The 19,530-nt window shown below is 57.1% G+C and overlaps 1 protein-coding gene across 6 annotated transcripts; it reads right to left on the minus strand.

Moving 5' to 3' along the window:
* Positions 1-1,280: 1,280 nt before the first annotated feature.
* BEND3 (BEN domain containing 3) lies at positions 1,281-17,254 on the minus strand. Of its 6 annotated transcripts, none has more exons than XM_029047391.1 (4): positions 17,192-17,254; positions 8,766-8,813; positions 8,300-8,547; positions 1,281-6,271 (listed from the first exon to the last, which is right to left on the minus strand). In XM_029047391.1, exons 2-4 carry the CDS (start codon positions 8,800-8,802, stop codon positions 3,953-3,955), a joined length of 2,604 nt encoding a protein of 867 aa, XP_028903224.1. In that variant the 5' UTR covers positions 8,803-8,813; positions 17,192-17,254; the 3' UTR covers positions 1,281-3,952. The 6 variants fall into 6 exon arrangements, with proteins under 6 accessions (XP_028903224.1, XP_028903229.1, XP_028903227.1 ...); XM_029047396.2 differs by having other exon boundaries at positions 8,728-8,813; positions 17,192-17,240; XM_029047394.1 differs by lacking the exon at positions 17,192-17,254 and adding an exon at positions 16,797-16,821.
* Positions 17,255-19,530: the final 2,276 nt, after the last annotated feature.

Below are 19,530 nucleotides of genomic sequence, written 5' to 3' on the forward strand. Positions count from 1 at the left end.
CCGGGACCAACCCCCCGGGGGCCTGCAGTGTAGCTGGTTTAGGGGATCAGCACCTGGGGGTAACCTGGCCTTGGGAACAGACACACCTGTCAGTTGACATTTCCCTTTCCTCCCAGTAGTTGCTGGCATTTCCTAGTGGTCGGAGGAAAATGCCAAAATCAGGCAGGGGTCTGTGGCTTCATGAGGAAACGGAGAGTTGAGTGATCCCTTAGTGAGGGTGGGGGAGGGTGTGTGCCAGCCAGAACAGGCTGCCCCTCTCAGAGCAGAAGTTTAGGAAGGAGTGAACATCAAGGGGCAGACCCTCCTTCCTCCCCAGTTCATTCATTCATTTAACTGTATTTATTCAATGTATTTATTTGTGTGCAGAGCACTGTACTAAGCTCTAGGGAGAGTTCAGTTTAACAATGAACACACATTCCCTGTCCACAGCGAGCTCTGACCCTGGCAGCAGGTATAAGAGGAGGAACCAAGCAGGAGCGCTCCTTCCCCACCATGACATGGCATAGTGGGAGGCTGCTTGAAGTGGGAAACTGAGGCAATTGCTGGGATACAAATAAGGCTGTGGTACACCTCTGCTAGGGAATCATCTGGGGAGCTTGAGGAGGCAAAGTGAGGTTTTAGTTTCAGGGAGCTGGATAATTGTGGGGAGATCAGACAGGGGCAGCTGAGACCCGGGAAGGCAAGGAGACCCCAGGACGGGCTCCGGCCACCATTGCCAGCTCTCGCACTTGGGTCCAGACCTGGGATCCTGCGAGCCCAAAGGAGGGAGGTTAGGTCCTCAGATCCTTTTGAACACTTCGAGACTCCCTCAGGGGAAGCTCTTGGAACACCCTTGTCTCCTGATCTGGAGAACCAAGCTCCGGTGTATGTTCAGGAAGGACATTTTCCCTCATTTCCTCTTCTCCCACTCCCTTCTGTATCACCCTGATTTGCTCCCTTTATTCACCCCTCAGTTCCACAGCATTTGTGTATGTAGTCATAATTTTATTTATATTAATATGTCTCCCCCTATAGACTATGAACACACTGTGGGCAGGGAATGTGTCACCAGCTCTGTTGTACTCTCCCAAGCATTTAGTACAGTGTTTTGCAGACAGTAAGCACTGCATAAATGCCACTGATTGATTCCGTGCCCTTCATCCTAAGCTTAACCCAAATGCCTGTTGGTGGAAAATCTTGTGAGAAAGGATCGGGGGCAAGGGGTGTCACTCTAGGTGGGCCTGAAAAAAACCCAACGTGCTACATCTCATCCCTGAGGATGGAAGAAAAAGGCTCTGGCGTTTCAACACTAGATTAAAAGACTGTAATTGTGCTCTTTCCATGACATTTTATAGAACCCATAGAACAGTGCATGTAGAAAAGATCACACAATGTTGCCAGACAGCGACAATTATCAAAAGTCCTGGGTTTCATTACATTCAGTTTTTTTAGGTCTGCACTCAGGTGAAAGGTAGAAGGCCGACATTATTTGATATCAGTTGATTATCTTTGGTAAGACTGGTCAGTTTCTTCCTATGCACAGTTTCTCCACTAGCCACTATGGGCCCGGTCTGCACCTGCTCTGCTGTTTTCATGGCGGAGGGAAATGAGAGGGAGGGAAGGAGGGAGAGAAAGAGAGAAGGAGGGAAGACGTTAAACAGCGTCAGCGCACTTAGTACAACTGTGACCGCCTCCATCCGTTCTCTCAGACAATTGCTTCCCAACAGGGAAATGGCGGCTGCTCTGCACATCGACCCCGCAGGATTCACCACCATTTCTCAGCCAGGCCCCAACTCTGCTAACTCTCCTTGCCCTCAAACCGAGCCTTTGAAAATAGAACACTGATTTTGGGGAGGGGGGGAACAAAACAAAACAACCAAGCTGTCACCGTGGCTTCAGGGTACATTCAATTCTAAACTCCTGGAAAAAGATCCGGGTCTTGCCCGCCTATTGCTACAGTATAAATGGTAAACTGGCACCGCTGCCAGCCACGGGCAACCAGGGCAGGGGTGCCTGGTGGCTTTCCTGAGGGGTCCTCCAAGGGGCAGACCCTGGCACGGCAGGCGGCGCCAGTCGGGGCCGCATAGCTACCGGGTGGCGGGAAATCCCAGTAGGGAGGGCGAGAGAAGGGCAAGGGGACCGATGAGCTGTGGAGGAAGAAGCAGGGACTCTCACAGGGCTGGTGGGAAGGGGCTGCTCTCACTGCAGTCCCGGTCTGGGCCAGTTGCTGTCCCTATGGGCCGACGAGAAGTTTTCCCAGACGGAAATGGAAACTCCCTGCATGGGGACCTGACTCCATCTTCTGGCAGCAGGACAGGGTTTGCAGGCCCTGAGAGTGGCATCTCAGTGATTTCCCTGGGAGGGTGCCCCGGCCTGGCCCAGGCCCAGGGAGTGGTCTGGTGCGCCAGTCAGCGGAGCAGCCTATGGACCCTAGAAAGGGTGTGGGGTATGGGATGAGGGATGGGGCGGAGGTCGGGGAGGCCTGGACCACTGGGGTGAATCACTCCCGGGGTAGGGCAAGCAGCCACTGCCCTGTCTGCACACAGAGTGACCGGTGTCTGGTCTGTGCTTCAGCTCGCCCCCTCTCAGTGCATTTGGGCAGATGGCTGCTCGGGGCATCCGACCAGGCACGAGGTAGCAAGCACCAGTGGGGTCCAGAGAACTGGCCACCTTCTGTTATAGTTGGGCAGAGGGTGGGAGGGAGGGGACATGGGAGGAAGGGAGGGGCCTCTCCCAAGGTTCTGGCCACGCGAGCTCTTTCTTTGCAAAAGCATCGGTTTGGGCAGAGGGGTTTCCTTCCTAGTGAGCCATGGCCACACAGGGATTCAGGCTGGCCCCCTGGCCACAGTGGGTGGTTCCTATTGGCTGGAAACCCAGGGTCAGCTGACACCCCCAGCCACCAGGCCACCCTCCCGGGCCTTCGGAGGTGGAGCTGGGCTCAGTCTGGGCTGTGGGAATCAGGGAGTGGGAGTGGCTGCTTTAGGGGAGGGGATTAGGGGGTTAGGAGGGTGAGTAAATCTTGGGTGCCAGGGGGCAGTCCGTTCTGGTCAAGCAAAGTTCTGCCTTTACTGACCAGTGACTATGCCTGGTGGGGGTTACCCGGCCTTAGGACAGCCTGGCCGTTGTTGGAATATGGAAACTTTTTCCCAAGAGGTCCCAGACACACTCTTCCTCTGGGGGTGGCCAGCACATTGGAGACCAATGCGCGCATGTGCATCTGAGCCGGGTTCAGGCAAGGGGCATAGGGGCCACCAGCCCGTCTGGTGGTCCGGGGAAGGGGGCTGGCATATGTGTTTACATTCATGCTATCATCCAGTGTACTTTCCTCTAGGCTGTGAACACAAAGGGGTTTAATCTCGTGCCTACATTCTAGCGCTGAGGTGTCAAAGCCCAAACACCTCGTCACCCTGCCTATTCCCAAGGGGCAGCACCGAGGGCAAAGCTGAGATGGGGCTTCCACCTCTCCCCTTACGCCCCCGCCCAGAGCGATCCCGGCCTCCCCCTCCTCCGCGGTCCGGAGGGGCCGGCGGGGAGTGCCGCCGTCTGCGGGGGCCGCGCGGCCTTCAGCTGCGGCCAACATGGCACTTGCAAAGAGTTCAAAGGCAGCACTTGCCTTGTAAAAACAGTCCGGACATTTCCGCAGTCAAAGTTCAGTCCTTCATCTCGGCTGCCTCAGAGCCCTTTTCAGGCAAAACTGCCCTCGGCAAGCACAGTGACTTCTAGAAAAGGTTTTTTTTTCTTTTTTTTTTTTCCTAAAAAAAAGGGGGTTAAAAATGGAAGATGCAAAAGAGGGAAGGAGTAACAGTCTGGTTTCCGGGCAGGGACAGAGAGGGGGTCCCCGGGGCCGGGCCCCCAGCCACCACCCGCCCCTGCCCGGGCCCTTCCCCGGTCACTCTCCCGGAATCGCGCCCCAGGGGGGAGGCCCCTACCTCCCGGGGCCCAAATCCCGGCCCCCACCCTCCCCCGGGGGGCCTCAGACAGTCTGGCACTTCTTGGCTTTCTTGGCTTTCTTGAGGATGTCGCACTTCTTGCGGTTGGGCCGGCGGCAGCGCTCGTCGATGCTGGGGATGCACTCGTAGTGCCACACCTCTTCCATCTTGTCCACCGGGTACACCGCCTCGACGTAGTGGCGGATCAGCCGCAGGCGCACCGGGTCCAGCTGCTTCTTGTTGCAGGCACCCGAGTGGTTATACTGCAGCCGGAGATTCTCTGGCGTGAAGAGTTCGGGGAACAGGCGCACCAGGAGACGGGCGGCGAAGTTGCCCACGGACAGGCTCTGCTGCACGATCTCCCGCACCTCCTTGTCGGACAGCAGGTAGAGCGAAGGCACGGGAAAGTCGGGGGCGGGGACGGCCAGCTCGTCCAGGGGGATCTTGCAGAAGTCCTTGCTGCTCCGCTCGGGGGGCAGCGGGGGCCCGTCCAGCTCCTCGCGGAAGCGCTCCGGGTTGATTGCATAGGCCAGGAAGTCCCGGCGGTCGGGGCCGGGCACGTGCACCTTGCGCTGCTGCTGGTAGCTGCGCCGCTGCTCTGTGTCCCGGCGGCGGCAGCGCTCGTCCAGCTTGCCCACGAACTCCAGCGTCCAGACGCGGTCGTTCTTGGCCCGTGGGTAGAGGAGCTGCACGTAGTGGCGGATGAGGCGGACCCGGGCCGGGTCCAGCTGCTTCTTGCCCAAGGAACCGCTGCAGTTGTACTGCTTGCGCAGGTTCTCCGGGGTGAAGAGCTCGGGGAACAGGTGGACCAGGAGGCGCGAGGCAAAGTTGCCGATGGACAGGCTGCTCTCGTAGATGCAGCGGATCTGCTCCTTGCTCAGCAGGCAGTCGGCCCCGGGCACCTCGAAGTCGGGGGGTGGGATGTCCAGCTTGTCGAAGTCGACTGGGACCAGCCAGATCTTCTTGGAGCGCCGGCCGGGCCGCTCTAGGTCCGAGCCATCCTCCACCTTGATGACCGACACGTCATCAGGCAGGCCGCCGCCCTCGTCCTCCCCGTCCTCCTCCTCGTCCTCCCCGTCCTCGTCGCCAGCCTCGTCGTCCTCATCGCCGCCGTCCAGCTCGTCATCCCGCGGCGCCTCACCCTCGCTGCCATCCAGCTCGTCGTGGAGGCGCCGGGCGCACTGCTGCAGCCACACCTCCTCCTCCTGTACATCTGGGAAGTAGATCTCCGTATAGCGGCGGATCAGCTGCAGGCGTTGGGGGTCCAGGTCCCGCTTGCCCCCGCAGCAGCCGCCGCCGCCACCCCCGAAGGGCTCGCCCAGCCGGGGCTGGTCGAAGAGCTCGGGGAACAGGCGGTGCAGCAGGAAGACGGCGAACTCGCCGGGCGACGACGCCTCATCCAGGAAGTCGTGCAGGTCCTGCGCGTCCAGCGCCTGCTGCTCGGGCCCGGCGGGGCTGCTCCGCTCCAGGGACAGGGTCTCATCCCGCTCCTTGGCGTCCAGGAAGCGGGCCGGCTCCCCCAGCTCGGTTGCGTAGAAGCCACCGGCCGCCGGCCCGCCCTCCATCTCCCGCTGGGCCCAGAAGCGGTTGAAGAAGTCGTTTACCTGGGGTAGGCACTCCACCTGCCAGACGGCCGTGTTCTTGACGGCCGGGTAGCAGGCCTCCACATAGTTGCGGATGAGCTGCAGGTGCAGCGACCCCAGCTGCTTCTTGCCAAGGAAGCCGCAGGCCCCACAGCCGCGCCCCAGATCCTCGTCGCCGAACAGCTCCGGGAAGAGCTGCACCAGTAGGCGGCAGGCCAGGTCACCCCCCGAGGCGCTGTGCTCCGTGATCTGCTTCAGCTCGGCCGCCGTCAGCTGGTACTCGGGGGGCGGCTGGAACTCGGCCACGGGCTCCCCGGGGCTCAGGTGCCGCTTGATGCGGCTCACCTCCAGCGACAGCAGGTCCACCTTGCTGTGCAGCTGCGTCATGTTGGAGTGCAGGGAGTTGAGAGTGTAAAACATCTTCTGGATCAGGGCATAGACGTTGGGGTCGCCGTCCCCGGCCGCGCCCCCGCCCCCGCCTTCCCGCTTGCGTGCGTCGCCGAGTAGCCGGAGGGGCGAGGGGCTGTGGCTGCGGCTCACCCGCTCGTACGGGTCGCAGGTGGTGAAGGGCTCGGCCCCCGCAGGGTTCTTCTTCTCCGTAATCTTGTGAGAGATGCCGTATAGGGGCTTCTTGTAGGATGAGGAGGTGGTCCCGTCGGTGAATGGCTCCCCATCCTCGCCCGGCCACGGGGCCCCCGGCTCACTGCCCTTGCAGGGCAGCTCCACGCTCCCCTGTGTGGGGGAACCGCCGTCCCGGTTCTTCATGCCGACCAGGAGGCCCTGCAACAGAGAAGTGTCGTGCCCATCAGGGCACTCCGTCAGCGGTAGGCATAGGCAACATAACGAGCACCTGAGGGTGGGATGCCGTACCGAGTGCTTGCTGGGCGCAGGGGGCAATGCCCTGAGCGCTCGCTGGGGGCCAGGCAATGCACTGAGTGCCTCCCGTGGTCGGGGCACTGTGCTGAGGACCTGCCGGGGGCAGGGTGAGGCACTGAACACCTGCTGGGGGTGGCACGCTGCACCGGACGCGGGCTGCGGGCAGGGTACCCAACTGAACCTTTGCTGTGCTACACTGAGCACCTGCTGATGGTGGGGCGTGGCACTGAATGCCAGCCGGTCTCTGGCCGAGGCCCGGCCACCGCACACTGGGGCTCTCGGTGACTTAGATCCCAAGCCCAGATGGCAGCTACCGCCTCTCCGAGAACCCAGCTTGGCCACTGAGAGTGAAGGGGTGAGAAGGGGAGGACAGGGATCGTCACTAGGTGGAGGTGGGGTGGGGGGCTATGATCCGCCATGTAGGGTCGGTAAACTCCTTGTGGGCAGGGAACGCCTACCAAATCTGTTCTACTGTACTACCCCAGCGCTCAGTACAGTGCTCTGCACACAGTAAAAACACTCAATAAATATGCCTGGATGATTTCCAGCCCTGGTTGGCCAGAGTCCTAAGGAGCGTGAAGCTGGGACGGTGGGGGTGGGGGTAGGGGGGTGAGGGGGGTGTTGTACACCTCATCCCGGTGGAGGGGGCACCAGGCAGGACCCTGTGGGGTCAGACAGGAGGAGAGTGGGAAGGTGCAAGACCTGGTTGTCCGTTGAGGGCCACTATCTGAAGCAGGGCAACCCCTCTCGCCCGCTCCATGTGCAGGGTCTATGGGGCTGTCCCCTCTCCCTATCCCCCACATGGAGATGGTCTCTAGCCTGATCCCAGGCTCTCCGGCCTGGACCTGGGTTCCCGTGCTCTGGGCCCACTTACAGGAGGGCCCGGGTGCAGCTGGGGGCTTGTCGGCCAGCCACTGAGCAGTGGGAGGATGGGGGGGTCAACCCTGGGGGGTGGGGGGCCTGGGCGGGCCATGAGGCGACCAGAGCTCTGGTCTGACCTGGGCCCCTGTGAATCCAGGTCTCTTCCGGAGCCAATCACGGGGAACACAATGTTGGAAACACAGAGCTCCCTCCAGGGCTCAGGGAGGCACATCTTTTCAGAAACAAAAAACACAGCCTCCCAAAGTGACCCGTTGTCAGGACTGCATTAGCATGTGAATAAATCCCCATTATAATGTGAATAGAAATATGCACATTAAGAGTCCAGTGAAAAGGTTACTGAGCAGGGGCCCATTCAGTCATGCAAAAATTGGAGCTACTGAAATCCCTGTCTCTGTTGGCCAATTTGCGCCACTACAATTCAAGAGAAGCCCTGAAACCACCAAATTCCCTCTTTGTTTGGGCCTGCCCAACCCTGAACCCAACAGAAGTCCAATGAAAGCAACCCCCATTCTGAAGTCCCCCGGGGCCAGGCCAGCAAGGACAAACCCCTTAGGATCAGGGAGAAGGCTCAGTGGGTCTTTTCATTAAAAAAAAAATAAATATGGAATGTTAAGCGCTTACTTTGTATGAGGTACTGTAGTAAGCGCTGAAGTAGATACAAGCTAATCAGGTTGGACACATGGGGCTCAAGATCTTAATCCCTATTTTAAAGATGAGGTAACTGAGGCACAGAGAGGTTAAGTGACTTGCCCAAGGTCACACAGCAGACAAGTGGCAGAGCCGGCATTAGAAGCCAGGTCCTTCTGACTCCCAGGCCGGTGTTCTACCCACTAGACCACACTGTTTCTCTGGAGTTAACTCTGACAGCTTGGGGAGGCAAAATCGGGGTGGATAAAATGTGGCAAACAATAATCTTCCTGAAACATTACCATATTTCTGCTCTGGTTGCCAGAAAGGCCTCTAAAACATCAAATGCACCCAGGCCCTACACCCAGCCAACCCCAACACCTGGCCAGCCCCCTACCCCAGGGCTGACCGCTCCCCCCGCACCTCAGGAATCAGTCGCCTCTTCTTCCCGCTGGGTAAGAGCTCCAGCCGGGCCCCCTGGCCATCCCCGCCGAATGCAGTCAGTTTCCGCTTGTTCGGTTCATGGCCACTGGGCACAAGACAGCCACCCCGCAGACGCTTCTCCAAAGTCCTGCTTGTCACGGAGCAGTCCAGCACGGCATCTTCTGTGTCCTCCTCCTCCTCCTCTTCCTCCTCTTCCACTTTCACAGCATTGTTTTGTGGAGCGGCAACTGGAAAAACAGAGGAGAGTGGCACACGTCCCAGCCCCGAAACACACAACCCCCAGCCCCAAGCAAGCAGCGATGGCACACGTGTCCTACACGTCCGACCCAGATTCCGCCGGGATCCCAGGGAATTGCTAGCTCGGGCCCGACCTGACTGGGACTTCGCTGCTCAGCCTGGACACGTACCAGGGGCCATCGCCACCGCCACCGCTGCGCTCTTTTACCTTCTTCGTGGTCGTCGCTGAATTCAGCTGCGTTCATCTTCTAGCCCACTAAAGGGAAAGATAAAAGAGGAGTGAAAACCCCAGATCGGCTTCAGTTGTGGCAGCAAGACTGTGAGCCCCAAGTTGGGATGGGAATTGTGTCTGACCTGATGATCTTGTGTCTATCCCAGTGTTTAGTACAGCACCTGACACACAGAAAGCGCTCAAAAAATGTCACAGTTATTACTCACCTGAGGATAAGGGTTTGGGACATGGACTCTTAACATCACGGTAGTGCGGGGAGGAAAACCAACCCACAGTGGGCCTCTTCCAGGACCCAGGGCCTGCCAGTTCTGGCTTGGGGTGCTTCTAAAGCTAACGATGTGGTTGGAATGATCCCACCTTGTGGCCAATAACAGAGCACCAGGAGGATGGGGGGTGAAGTCGTGGAGTCAGTCGGGGAGTTGGTGCCCCACTGGCCGTGGGAGTCCCGTGTTTGGCCAAAAGTCCAAGGACAGAGGGGACCCGGCACAGCCAGAAAACTCAGATGGGGACTTCTGTTCGTGGGCAGAAACCGGCTGGGAGAGGATGCAGTGGGCTGAGCCGGGGTCGTTTCTGGCTGGAGAAGGGAGCCGGTGGTTCCCCGGGGATCGAGGCATCCTCAACCAGGAGGGACCCCAGGAAAATCCGGGTTACACATGGGAAAGGGGCTGACCAACTCCAATGGAGCCAGTGAAAAAGGATCAAACGGCAACTGCACTCAGCGCAGTCAGTCACAGTTCCTGGAGGAGCTGTCAATGGCTGAATGACATCACTGGAGCAAGGGGCGGCGGCACCCAGAAAGTAGTAAAAGCATTGCGGTGCACAAAATTAGGTGCTTGGGAAGTACAAAACAAGCAAGTGATACGCTCCCTGTCCCCAAGAAGCTTCCACTCTAAAGTGGGAGGCAGATGAAAGTATAATGAGAAGGAGGGAAATGTACTGGAAAGAGCAAAAGAGCAAAGGACTGGGAGTCAGGTGACCCTGGTTCTTGTCCAGGCTCTGCTACTTGCCTGCTAAGTGACCTTGGGCAAGTCACTTAACTTCTCTGTGCCTGAGTTTCCTCTTCAGACTGTAAGCCCCATGCAGGGCAAGGACTGTGTCTGATCTGATTATCTTGTATCAGTTCCAATACCTAGCATGAGGTTTGGCACATGTTAAGAGTTCAATAAATACCACCACCACCATTATCATCATTCTTATTCCACTGGTTGTGCCCCTCTGGTCAGTGGGAGAGCCAGGCTCGGAGCAGACCAATTCTGGCCAGAGGGGCCAGGTCTCTCTGGATTGGGTCCCACACTCACAAAGGACAGACCAGCTGGGAACTGCCCTGCTTGGGGTTGGGTGTGTAAGTGTGTGTGTGTGTGTGTGTGTGTGTGTGTGTGCGCGCGCGTCTGTTGGGGGCGGTTGTCCAAGTTCAGGATGAGCTACAGGGCCAGGGGAGCCTCCCCAGCCTGGTGGTACTAGGACTGGATACAGCATTGGCAATAACAATTGTGATATTTGTTAAGCGCTTACTATGTACCAGGCACTATACTAAGTGGTGGGGTAGATTCAAGGTAACTGAGTTGGACACAGGCAGCCCAAAGGGCTCTAAACCCCCTTCGCTCCCTCCCTCTCTTTCTCTCCCCCTCCCACCTCTGGCAGGATCCACAGTAGGAGGAGCCCACAGTCAGAACCCCAGCCCCAGGCAGAAGCTCCCCATTTGAGGCACCGGGAGTGTTTTTACCACAGAACAAAAGGTGGTTAACAAACATTTTTAGCACCGTCACAGAAGTCAGAGCAAAGGGCCACAAGCAACCTAATAGACCAAACAGGACCCCCGGACCCCCAATTTCACCTGAGGACCCACAATTCAAGGTGTGGCCCCCAGAAGTGCTTCAGACAGTTTCAAACCGTTTGATAGCCCTCCAAGCGTAACCTTTAGGGAATATAATCTTATAATCTTCCATCTCTCATCACAACTATTATTATGATGTCAGGAAGTCAACATCCCTTTGATTTCCCTTTTCAAGATAAGCCTCCTAAGCATCCGATGATAGAAAGCACTGAATGGTTTATCACGTCTGAAGAATTGCAAGCTCTTGTTCAATCACGGGGCTCTGTGGTCTGTGGTAACATACCCAGAGTTCACGGTTTGGGGAAAAGAACTGAGGAAAGCGATGATCTTTGCTTCCTGGCCTGTGGCACCGGAGCCCTGCCCATGCTGGCCCTGCCCTTCAGAATGCCGCCCTGAGCCCTGAGAACAGACATCCCCTGTTTCTCAGATCAGTATCGATTTTTCAAAGCATAACCAAAAAAAAAAAAAAACAACCCCCCAAAACCCCACTGAAAGTGCAAATGAATTGTTTAAAACAAATTTGTGCATTGTGTTTTTGGTTAAATCGCTTTGTTTTAGTAAAGGTCCTCGGGTGTGGAGGAGAGGGACTATTTGTGGGTGGGTAGTGTCAGAAGAGGGAGGAAAAGAGATGAGAAAGGAGAGAAGAGGGCAGAGAGAGAGAGAGAATGCTGGAAAGCCAAAAAGCAAACAGGAAAACACAGTTTTCCCCAGACAAGCCAGCGTGGACTGGGGAGTCCGGACTTCTGGAGGAGCCTTGAGACACCTTCTATCTGCTCTTGCAGATAGATGCCAGGGGCTACTGTTTAGGCAGGGGTGTTTGAGAGTTCCTGTTCTGGGGAACTGGCTGAGGCTGAGGCTTAATTTACAGAGAGCTACCAAAGGACAGAGAGTGAGCTGACTGCCTAGAGAAAACCCAAGACCCCAACCCACTCTCCTTCCCTGGCAGCCACCTCCCTCCCACACTCCTTTCGCCTAGCCCTGCTTCCCTGCCACTAGTCCTCCGGGACCTCAGCACTCCTCTCTCTTGCCTCCAAGCCCCGCTCCCTAAGGAAACCTCCCACCTCTCCTTCAATCTCCCATCACCTGCCCAAAGCCTTTTCTTGTTGGAACACCCTCTCCCCCAACCTGTGCCCCCCACTTCCCCAGCCTCTCGTCGAAGACCTGGCTGCCCCACCATTAGGGGAGTTTGAATTTCTCACAGATTCAGGTTTCACCTCCTGCTGGACTTTATTAAGCTCCACCTGCACGAGGCAGGGGGAGAGGTAAAATGGAAAGTTGCTCCCCTCTGGGAGCTTGAGGTCGAAGACAGACATTTTTCCACACCATCACTCCAGTGGCGGAATCTTTCCAGACCAGCGAACCCCTGCAGGAGAGGCAGCTAGAAACAAGGGTCTTTTGAGAGCCGCTTTCTGGGTAGTGTCCTACTGGACACCTACTGGCTTCCCGGGGCCTGAGGCTAAGAGTTGATAAATGCTGGAAATGGACTTCCAATTTCCTGGAAACAACAGCTTTGCAAATTCAAAGCTTCCACAGGAGCATGTGTGTTTCAAAGTCAAATGACTAGGATTAGATCACTGAATACTACTAAGGAGGAAACTGTACGATAAACTTCCAAAACTTAAAGTAGGCTTTCTTTAAAAAACAAAACAAAAAAACCACAAAACATACCCATTCACCCACAGGCATGCATGCACACACCTCCCCCACATCCCATTACTACTACCAGGGCTCCCACCCAAACAGCCACACCCAAACACACCCAGACCTCTAGTCAGAGAAGCGATACACTGCTGCTTCCCCTGTAGACAGAGAGACTGTGCCCAGACTTTACCTTTGCTGTGGCTTTGGTGTCTCCTGGAAGATTAGCAGCCTCCAGGCTTCCCAGAAGCCTCTCTCCCTGCGGTGGCACGCTGCCCATGGGACGTGGAGGGCATGTTCTCAATTTGTTTTTATTTTTAGTTACATCTGCAGATGCAGTTTGAAAAATAGCAGCCCCCTCCCAAGTGGGGCCGTTTTTCCTACCAGTTTTTCCAAAACTGCCACTGTCACGGTCTGCGCCTAAGTGGCTCAGGCGGGTTGCCCGGCTCAGGGTGGCCACTTGCAGCTGCAGCCTCCTGACCATCTGCACTAGGACTCCTTAGCAGGTAGCAGCTTACTCTCTGCACTGGGGTCTCAGGCCTCCAGGATTCATTAGCTCCCACCTGAGAAGCTGATGAGCTGCCGGGACCTTGGAGGATGGGAGGGTGGAAGAGGAGTAGGTTCCCTGCAGACTCCCAGAAATACAAGAAGCTCCAAGCAGCTCTGCCAACCCGTTTCCCTGGGCTCAATCACCCGCAAGACCGCATTATTTCCTGTCCACTCCAGGGTGACCCCAAGGTTGGGCTGTCCCCTGTTAGAGTCAGTTAGTGAATCGTATTTATTGAGTGCTTACTGTGTGCAGAGCACTGTACTAAGCAATTGGGAGAGTACAATATGACAGACATATTCCCCACCCACAATGAGCAGCTCCTTGGGAGCAGGGAATGAGTCTCGGGCTGCCGTTGGGTGTTCCCCAGTGCTCAGGAGGGCATATGGCATTCCGGTGGTGCTCAGTAGATTCCATCACTACTACCCCACCCCGAGCTTGTGGGGTCTGCTTGGCCAGGGGCCCGGCTGAGCCCACTCAGGTCCAGGACAGGCTGGACCCCGGCCCTAGCTGCTCTTCTCCCACTGGGTGAAGCAGTGGAGTGGGTGGATAGCAGAGAATGGGATAGCTATCCATCCATTGATGAGTGGTATTTATTGAGCACCTACAGTGTGTAGAGCACAGTACTAAACACGTGAGGGAATACAGCAGAGTAAATAGACACGCTCCAGGTCCTATAGAAACTGGGCAGGGGGACAGAGCTGAAAGCAAGGGACACAGGTTAACATGCCCTCCCCCTGAGCCCCGTGCCCTCCTACTCTCTTGCCCGCAAGCTGGTGCTGCCAGACCTCACTTGGCCACAGATGAAAATCTCCAGAAACCAGGATTTGGGCAGCTCTGACCTAGAACGTGAGCTGCCTGCTGGCCTGCGATGGCAGGCCGGGTGTCGGAAAGAATTCCCGGCCCTTCGGGCCATCTGAGAGTTGCCGACGAGATGGAACAGATGTGGCCCAGGGGTTCGGCCCAAGGAAAAAACAGACCAGTAGGTGGACGGACGGGCTCCTCTCTTTGGCCCCTTCTTCACACTCTGCCTCTCTGAGTCCTGGTTCTCTTCCTGCCTGGAGGAGAAGGCGGCGGAGGAGGGGATAAAAGATAGCTTGCTAGGAGCTCCTTGCCCACTGACAAAGGGAATGCCGGTCCCGGCTTTCTGTAGGCTCAGAGCTCAGGAAACCCGGGAGGCAGTGGGTCACCCCTGGGTCTCCTGTAATGACATCTTTGGGCTCGGTGGTAGCTGTGGGCAGGATTTCAAGGTCACTACGGAGACGGCTATGCTGAAATACAGAGTGATCTTGCCGTCCCGAGCTGGCAACGGACCGGGCTTGGGGCAGGTGGAGCTTGCCGGCTGAGGCAAGACAGCGCCCCTTATGAGACAAAGATCAACCGCCCCTTAGAAGTTCTGGCGCCCTGCCTGTGGCCCTTGGGCCAGAACAACTTAAGAAATCTTCTTTAGACACACAATGTTGTTGACCTTTTTTTGTTGCTTTTTTCTCCTGTAAAATTCAAGCTTTTCCTTAGCAAGCTTGACCATTTGGACAGAGGAGCAGTATGGCCTAGTGGAAAGAGCACGGGCCTGAGGGCAGGGAATATGTCTGTTGTTGTACTCTCCCTAGTGCTTTGCACCCAGTAAGCTCTCCATAAATACGATTAAATAAATGAATAAAGAGTCAGAGGACCTAGGTTCTAATCCTTCCTCTGCCATTTTTTTAATGGTATTCATTAAGCTCTTGCTATGTGTCAAACATTGTTATAAACGCTGGGGTAGATACAAGTTAATTATTTTGGACACAGTCCCTGTCCTGCACGGAGCTCACAGTCTAAGTAGGAGGGAGAACAGGGGAACTGAGGCACGGAGAAATTATACTAAACTTATGATTATTGTTCACTACAGTGTGGAGACCACCACCTTTGAAACTCCAGGTAGGCAATTAAGAGAATCAAATCCTATTTGGGGCTCTTCCACTTCATCGTGAGCAAATCTCTTCACATCTCTATGCCTGTTTCTTCAAAGGACACTGAGAAGTGCAAAGACCTCTCTCCACACCAATACGAACACCAGTTATTAGGCATGTACAATACGCAGAGCGTTGTACCAAACACCTGGGAGAGTACAACGGATGTAAGAGACACAATCCCTGCCCTTAAAGGAGCTTCCAAACCAAGACAGACATAAAAAATTACATATAAGAGAATGCGCTTAACTAGTAGAGTATTTTAAATGTACCACAGAGCAACAGAGTACAAAAGTGCTGAGATGGTTTTTGGGAGGATGAAGGCTGAGGACAAGAAAAATTAAATCAGAGAAAGCTTTCTGGAGGAAGTGAAATTTCAGAAGGGCTTGGAAGGTGGAGGAAGCTGACAGAGGGCACGAGTGTTATCACGCACAGCCTCGTACGAGACCAAACCCTGTATAAGTGTTTAGGAGTACTATCTAAATCCCTAATTCCAATCTCTGCGCGCATTGGCTTTCAGACTCTCCACTGGCTCTGGCCCTCTTACCCAGCCACTTTCCACTCCTTCCGCCCCCCCCCCCCCGCCAGCTCACCTACTGGCTGTGCCTGATGCTCGAGCCCTTCCTCCCAGATTCTTTTATCAACTCGACGCAATTTATATTTCGAACACTCCACCCCCACCTCAAATGGCCCGGCTCTGCTGCCACCTCGACCTTGGCGGGCTGTTAGGTCAGATTTGGCAGTCTTCTGCTAACTGCAGTGGTAGGAACCCCTAGTTCTCCCCGCCCCTCCGGAATAACTATGGTACTTGTTAAGCGCTTACAATATGTCAAGCCCTGTTCTAAGGGCTGGGGCAGATACAAGTTAATCAGGTTGGACACAGTCCCTGTCCCACTCGGGGCTTGCACTCTTAATCCCCGTTTTACGGATGAGGGAACTGAGGGACAGAAAAATGACTAGCCCAAGGTCGCCCAGAAGATATGTGACTTGGCCCTTCTGATTTCCAGGCCTATGGTCTACCTACTATACAGCTTGAAGTCACTCGTGGCGCAGACACAGCGTCCCGGCGGCGGCATCACTGTCTGCCACGTGGTGCCAGGGGGCAGGTAAGAGGTGGAACCTCAACCCCCGGCCACAAGCCAGGTGCCAGCCTGGGGGGGGGGGGGGATGGCACCTCCCCGCTCCGAGCCCGCGTGAGAAGCAGCGTGGCTTAGTGGCAAGAGCCCAGGCTTAGGAGTCGGAGGTCGTGGGTTCCCATCCCACCTCCGCCACTTATCAGCTGTATGACTTTGGGCGAGTCGCTGAACTTCTCGATGCCTCAGTGACCTCATCCGTAAAACGGGGATGAAGACGGTGTGCCCCATGTGGGACAGCCTACTTTAAGCGGCGTGTCTCGGTGGGAAGAGCCCGGGTTTGGGAGTCGGAGGTCATGGGTTCTAATTCCGGCTCCGCCGCTTGCCACCTGGGTGACTCTGGGCAAGTCCCTTCACTTCTCCGTGCCTCGGTTCCCCCGCCTGTAAAATGGGGATTAAAAACTGTGAGCCCCACGTGGGACCACTCGATGACCTTGTATCCCCCCCGGCGCTCGGAGCAGTGCTTTGCACATTGTAAGGCCTTAACGGAGGCCACCGTTATCATCTTCCCCTGCGGTCAGGGCGGTGCTTGGCACGTAGTAAGCGCTTCACAGATACCATCACCGTCGTTGATGGCCCGACCCGCTGCGGGAGGGGAGGGGCGGGGTCCTCCCTGGGGCGGGCGTGGGAAACGCGCGAAAAAAGCAGGGGCGACCCCCGGGGAGGGGGAAAGGAGGGGAGGCCGCGGCTGCGGGAGCCTGTCCCCGCCCTCGGCCCGGGCTCTGGGCAGGGTGTAGGGGGTGAGCGGCGGCTGCCCTCGTCGGGGGGCCCGGGCCGGGCCGGTCCGGTCCGGGAGCAGGAGGGCAAGGCGGCGGCGGCGGCGGCGGCGGCGGGAGCTGCCCGGGTAACCGCGCGCTCTCCGTTGGGGATCGCGTCCCAGTCTCCGCCCCTTTCTCCCTCGCTCACGGTCTGGCCGCCGCCTCCTCCTCCTCCTCCTCCGGAGCGGGGGGCCGCCGGGGGGCCGCCAGTCCTTGGGGCGGGCCGCCGCCGCCGCCGCCGCCGCCGCTGCAGCCGCCCAACTCGGAGCCGAGCCCCGGCCGAGTCCCAGCCGAGCCGGAGCCGAGTCCGAGCCGAACCCCAGCCCGGCCCGCTCCATCACGGGGACGGAGGGGGGGGGGGACGGACGAGGGCCGCTCCACCGGGCGCCCCCCCCGCGCGCGCTCCCTCCCTCGGCCGGTGCCTCCCCGCCCTCCAGCTTGCGGCGCGTGCTGTCCGGGAGGCGGCGGCCACAAAGGGGAGGGGAGGGGAGCGCCGCACAATGGGGGCGGCCGGCGCCCCCCCCCCCCCCGCCCCGCACTCACCTGGGACGAGCTGCGGGCAGGGTCGGGCCCGGGCGGCCCCGCGCGCGCCGTGGGCTTTTTTTTCCCCCGCCCCCCCCCCCGTCGCCTTTGTGCGTGGTCCGTGGTGTGTCTGTGTGTCCGTGCGCTGCGCTCTCGCGTGACGTGACGGGACTCCGTGTGTCATTTCCGCACAAGGACAGCGGAGCCCCCGCTGCGGTGGAACCGGCAGCGCCCCTCCCCCCCTCTCCCCTTCCCCTCCCCCCCCCCCGGCCGCAGCGGGGCACCACGCGGGACGGGCGGCGGGAGGAGGGGACACCGCCGAGCCCGGCCCCGGCCGGGGATGGGCCTTCCCTCCCCCCCCCGCCGCCCCGGGATAATAACAACGTTGCTATTTGTTAAGCGCCGACTGTGTGCACAGCACTGCTCTAAGCGCTGGGGGAGACACGGGGGCTCCCACGTGAGGCGCCCAGGCTTCATCCCCTTTTTACAGATGAGGTCACCGAGGCCCGGAGAAGTGACTTGCCCACGGTCACCCAGCTGCCCAGTGGCAGAGCCGGGATTTAGTAATGATAATGTTGGCATTTGTGAAGCGCTTCCTATGTGCAGAGCACTGTGCTAAGCGCTGGGGGAGATACGGGGTCGTCAGGTTGTCCCACGTGAGACTCACAGTTGATCCCCATTTTCCAGATGAGGGAACTGAGGCACAGAGAAGTAAAGTGACCTCCCCACAGTCACACCGCTGCCAAGTGGCAGAGGCGGGATTGGAACCCACGACTCTGACTTCCCAGCCTGGGCTCTTGCCACTGAGCCACGCTGCGGCCCGGAGGGGAAGGGAATGATAATGTTGGTATTTGTTAAGCGCTTACTATGTGCAGAGCACTGTTCTAAGCGCTGGGGGAGATACAGGGTCATCAGGTTGTCCCACGTGAGACTCACAGTTGATCCCCATTTTCCAGATGAGGGAACTGAGGCACAGAGAAGTGAAGTGACTTGCCCACAGTCACACAGCTGACAAGCGGCAGAGTCGGGATTCGAACCCATGAACTCTGACTCCCCAGCCCGGACTCTTTCCACTGAGCCAGCCCCAAGGGCTCAGCCCAGTGCTCTGGGCCTAGGGAGCACTCACTTGTGCCTCAGTGACCTCATCTGTAAAATGGGGATTAACTGTGAGCCTCACCTGATTATCCTGTATCTACCCCAGCGCTTAGAACAGTGCTCAGCACATGGGAAGCGCTTAACAAATAATAATAAGGTTGGTATTTGTTAAGCGGTTACTATGTGCAGAGCACTGTTCTAAGCTCTGGGGGAGATACACCGTTATCAGGTTGGCCCACGTGAGGCTCACAGTTAATCCCCATTTTACAGATGAGGTCACTGAGGCACAGAGAAGTGAAGTGACTTGCCCACAGTCACACGGCTGACAAGCGGCAGAGCTGGGATTTGAACCCATGACCTCTGACTCCCAAGCCCGGGCTCTTTCCACTGAGCCATGCTGCTTCCCAACATTATTATGATTAAATACGCTTTAATAATAATAATGATGATGATGAGGGTGTTGGTTAAGTGCCTGCTCTGGGCCATGCACTGTTCTGAGCACTGGGGAGAGGGATACAAGGTCATTAGGTTGTGCCGTGTGGGGCTCACAGTCTTCATGATAATGGTGGCATTTCTTAAGCGCTTACTATGTGCCAAGCGCTGGCGGGGGCGGGGGGATACAAGGTCATCAGGTTGTCCTGCATGGGGCTCACAGTCTTCATAATAATAATAACAATAGTGGTATTTCTTATGTGCTTACTATGTGCCAAGCACTGGGGGGGATACAAGGTCATCAGGTTGTCCCACATGGGGCTCACAGTCTTCATAATAATGGTGGTATTACTTAAGCACTTACTATGTGCCAAGCACTGTTCTAAGCACTGGGGGGGGGGGGGGTACAAGGTCATCAGGTTGTCCCGCATGGGGCTCCTAGTCTTCATAATAAAAATGGAGGTATTTCTTAGGCACTTACTATGTGCCAAGCACTGAGGGGGTATACAAGGTCATCAGGTTGTCCCGCATGGGGCTCACAGTCTTCATCCCCATTTGACAGATGAGGGAACTGAGACACCGAGAAGTGAAGGGACTTGCCCAAAGTCACACCGCTGGCAAGCAGCCGAGACAGGATTAGAACCCATGACCTCTGACTCCCAAGCCCGGGCTCTTTCCACTGAGCCACGCTGTGCAGGAGCACACTAGTCTCTGCGTGGGACAGGCATGACCGTCTCCAGCAACATTCACTCATTCAATTGTATTTATTGAGCACTCCTTATGTGCAGAGCACTGGACTAAGCACTTGGAATGGACAATTCGGCAACAGACAG

The sequence above is a fragment of the Ornithorhynchus anatinus genome, chromosome 19 (genome assembly GCF_004115215.2).
Source record: "Ornithorhynchus anatinus isolate Pmale09 chromosome 19, mOrnAna1.pri.v4, whole genome shotgun sequence".
Classification (NCBI taxonomy): Eukaryota; Metazoa; Chordata; class Mammalia; order Monotremata; family Ornithorhynchidae; genus Ornithorhynchus; species Ornithorhynchus anatinus.

Coding starts and splice junctions, on each gene's coding strand:
- BEND3 (XM_029047391.1), bottom strand. CDS start 8,802: ATGAACGCAGCTGAATTCAGCGACGACCACGAAGAAG. Junction 8,548..8,765: donor CAGCGACGACCACGAAGAAG/GTAAAAGAGCGC, acceptor CTGTTTTTCCAG/TTGCCGCTCCACAAAACAAT. Junction 6,272..8,299: donor AGAGGCGACTGATTCCTGAG/GTGCGGGGGGAG, acceptor TCTCTGTTGCAG/GGCCTCCTGGTCGGCATGAA.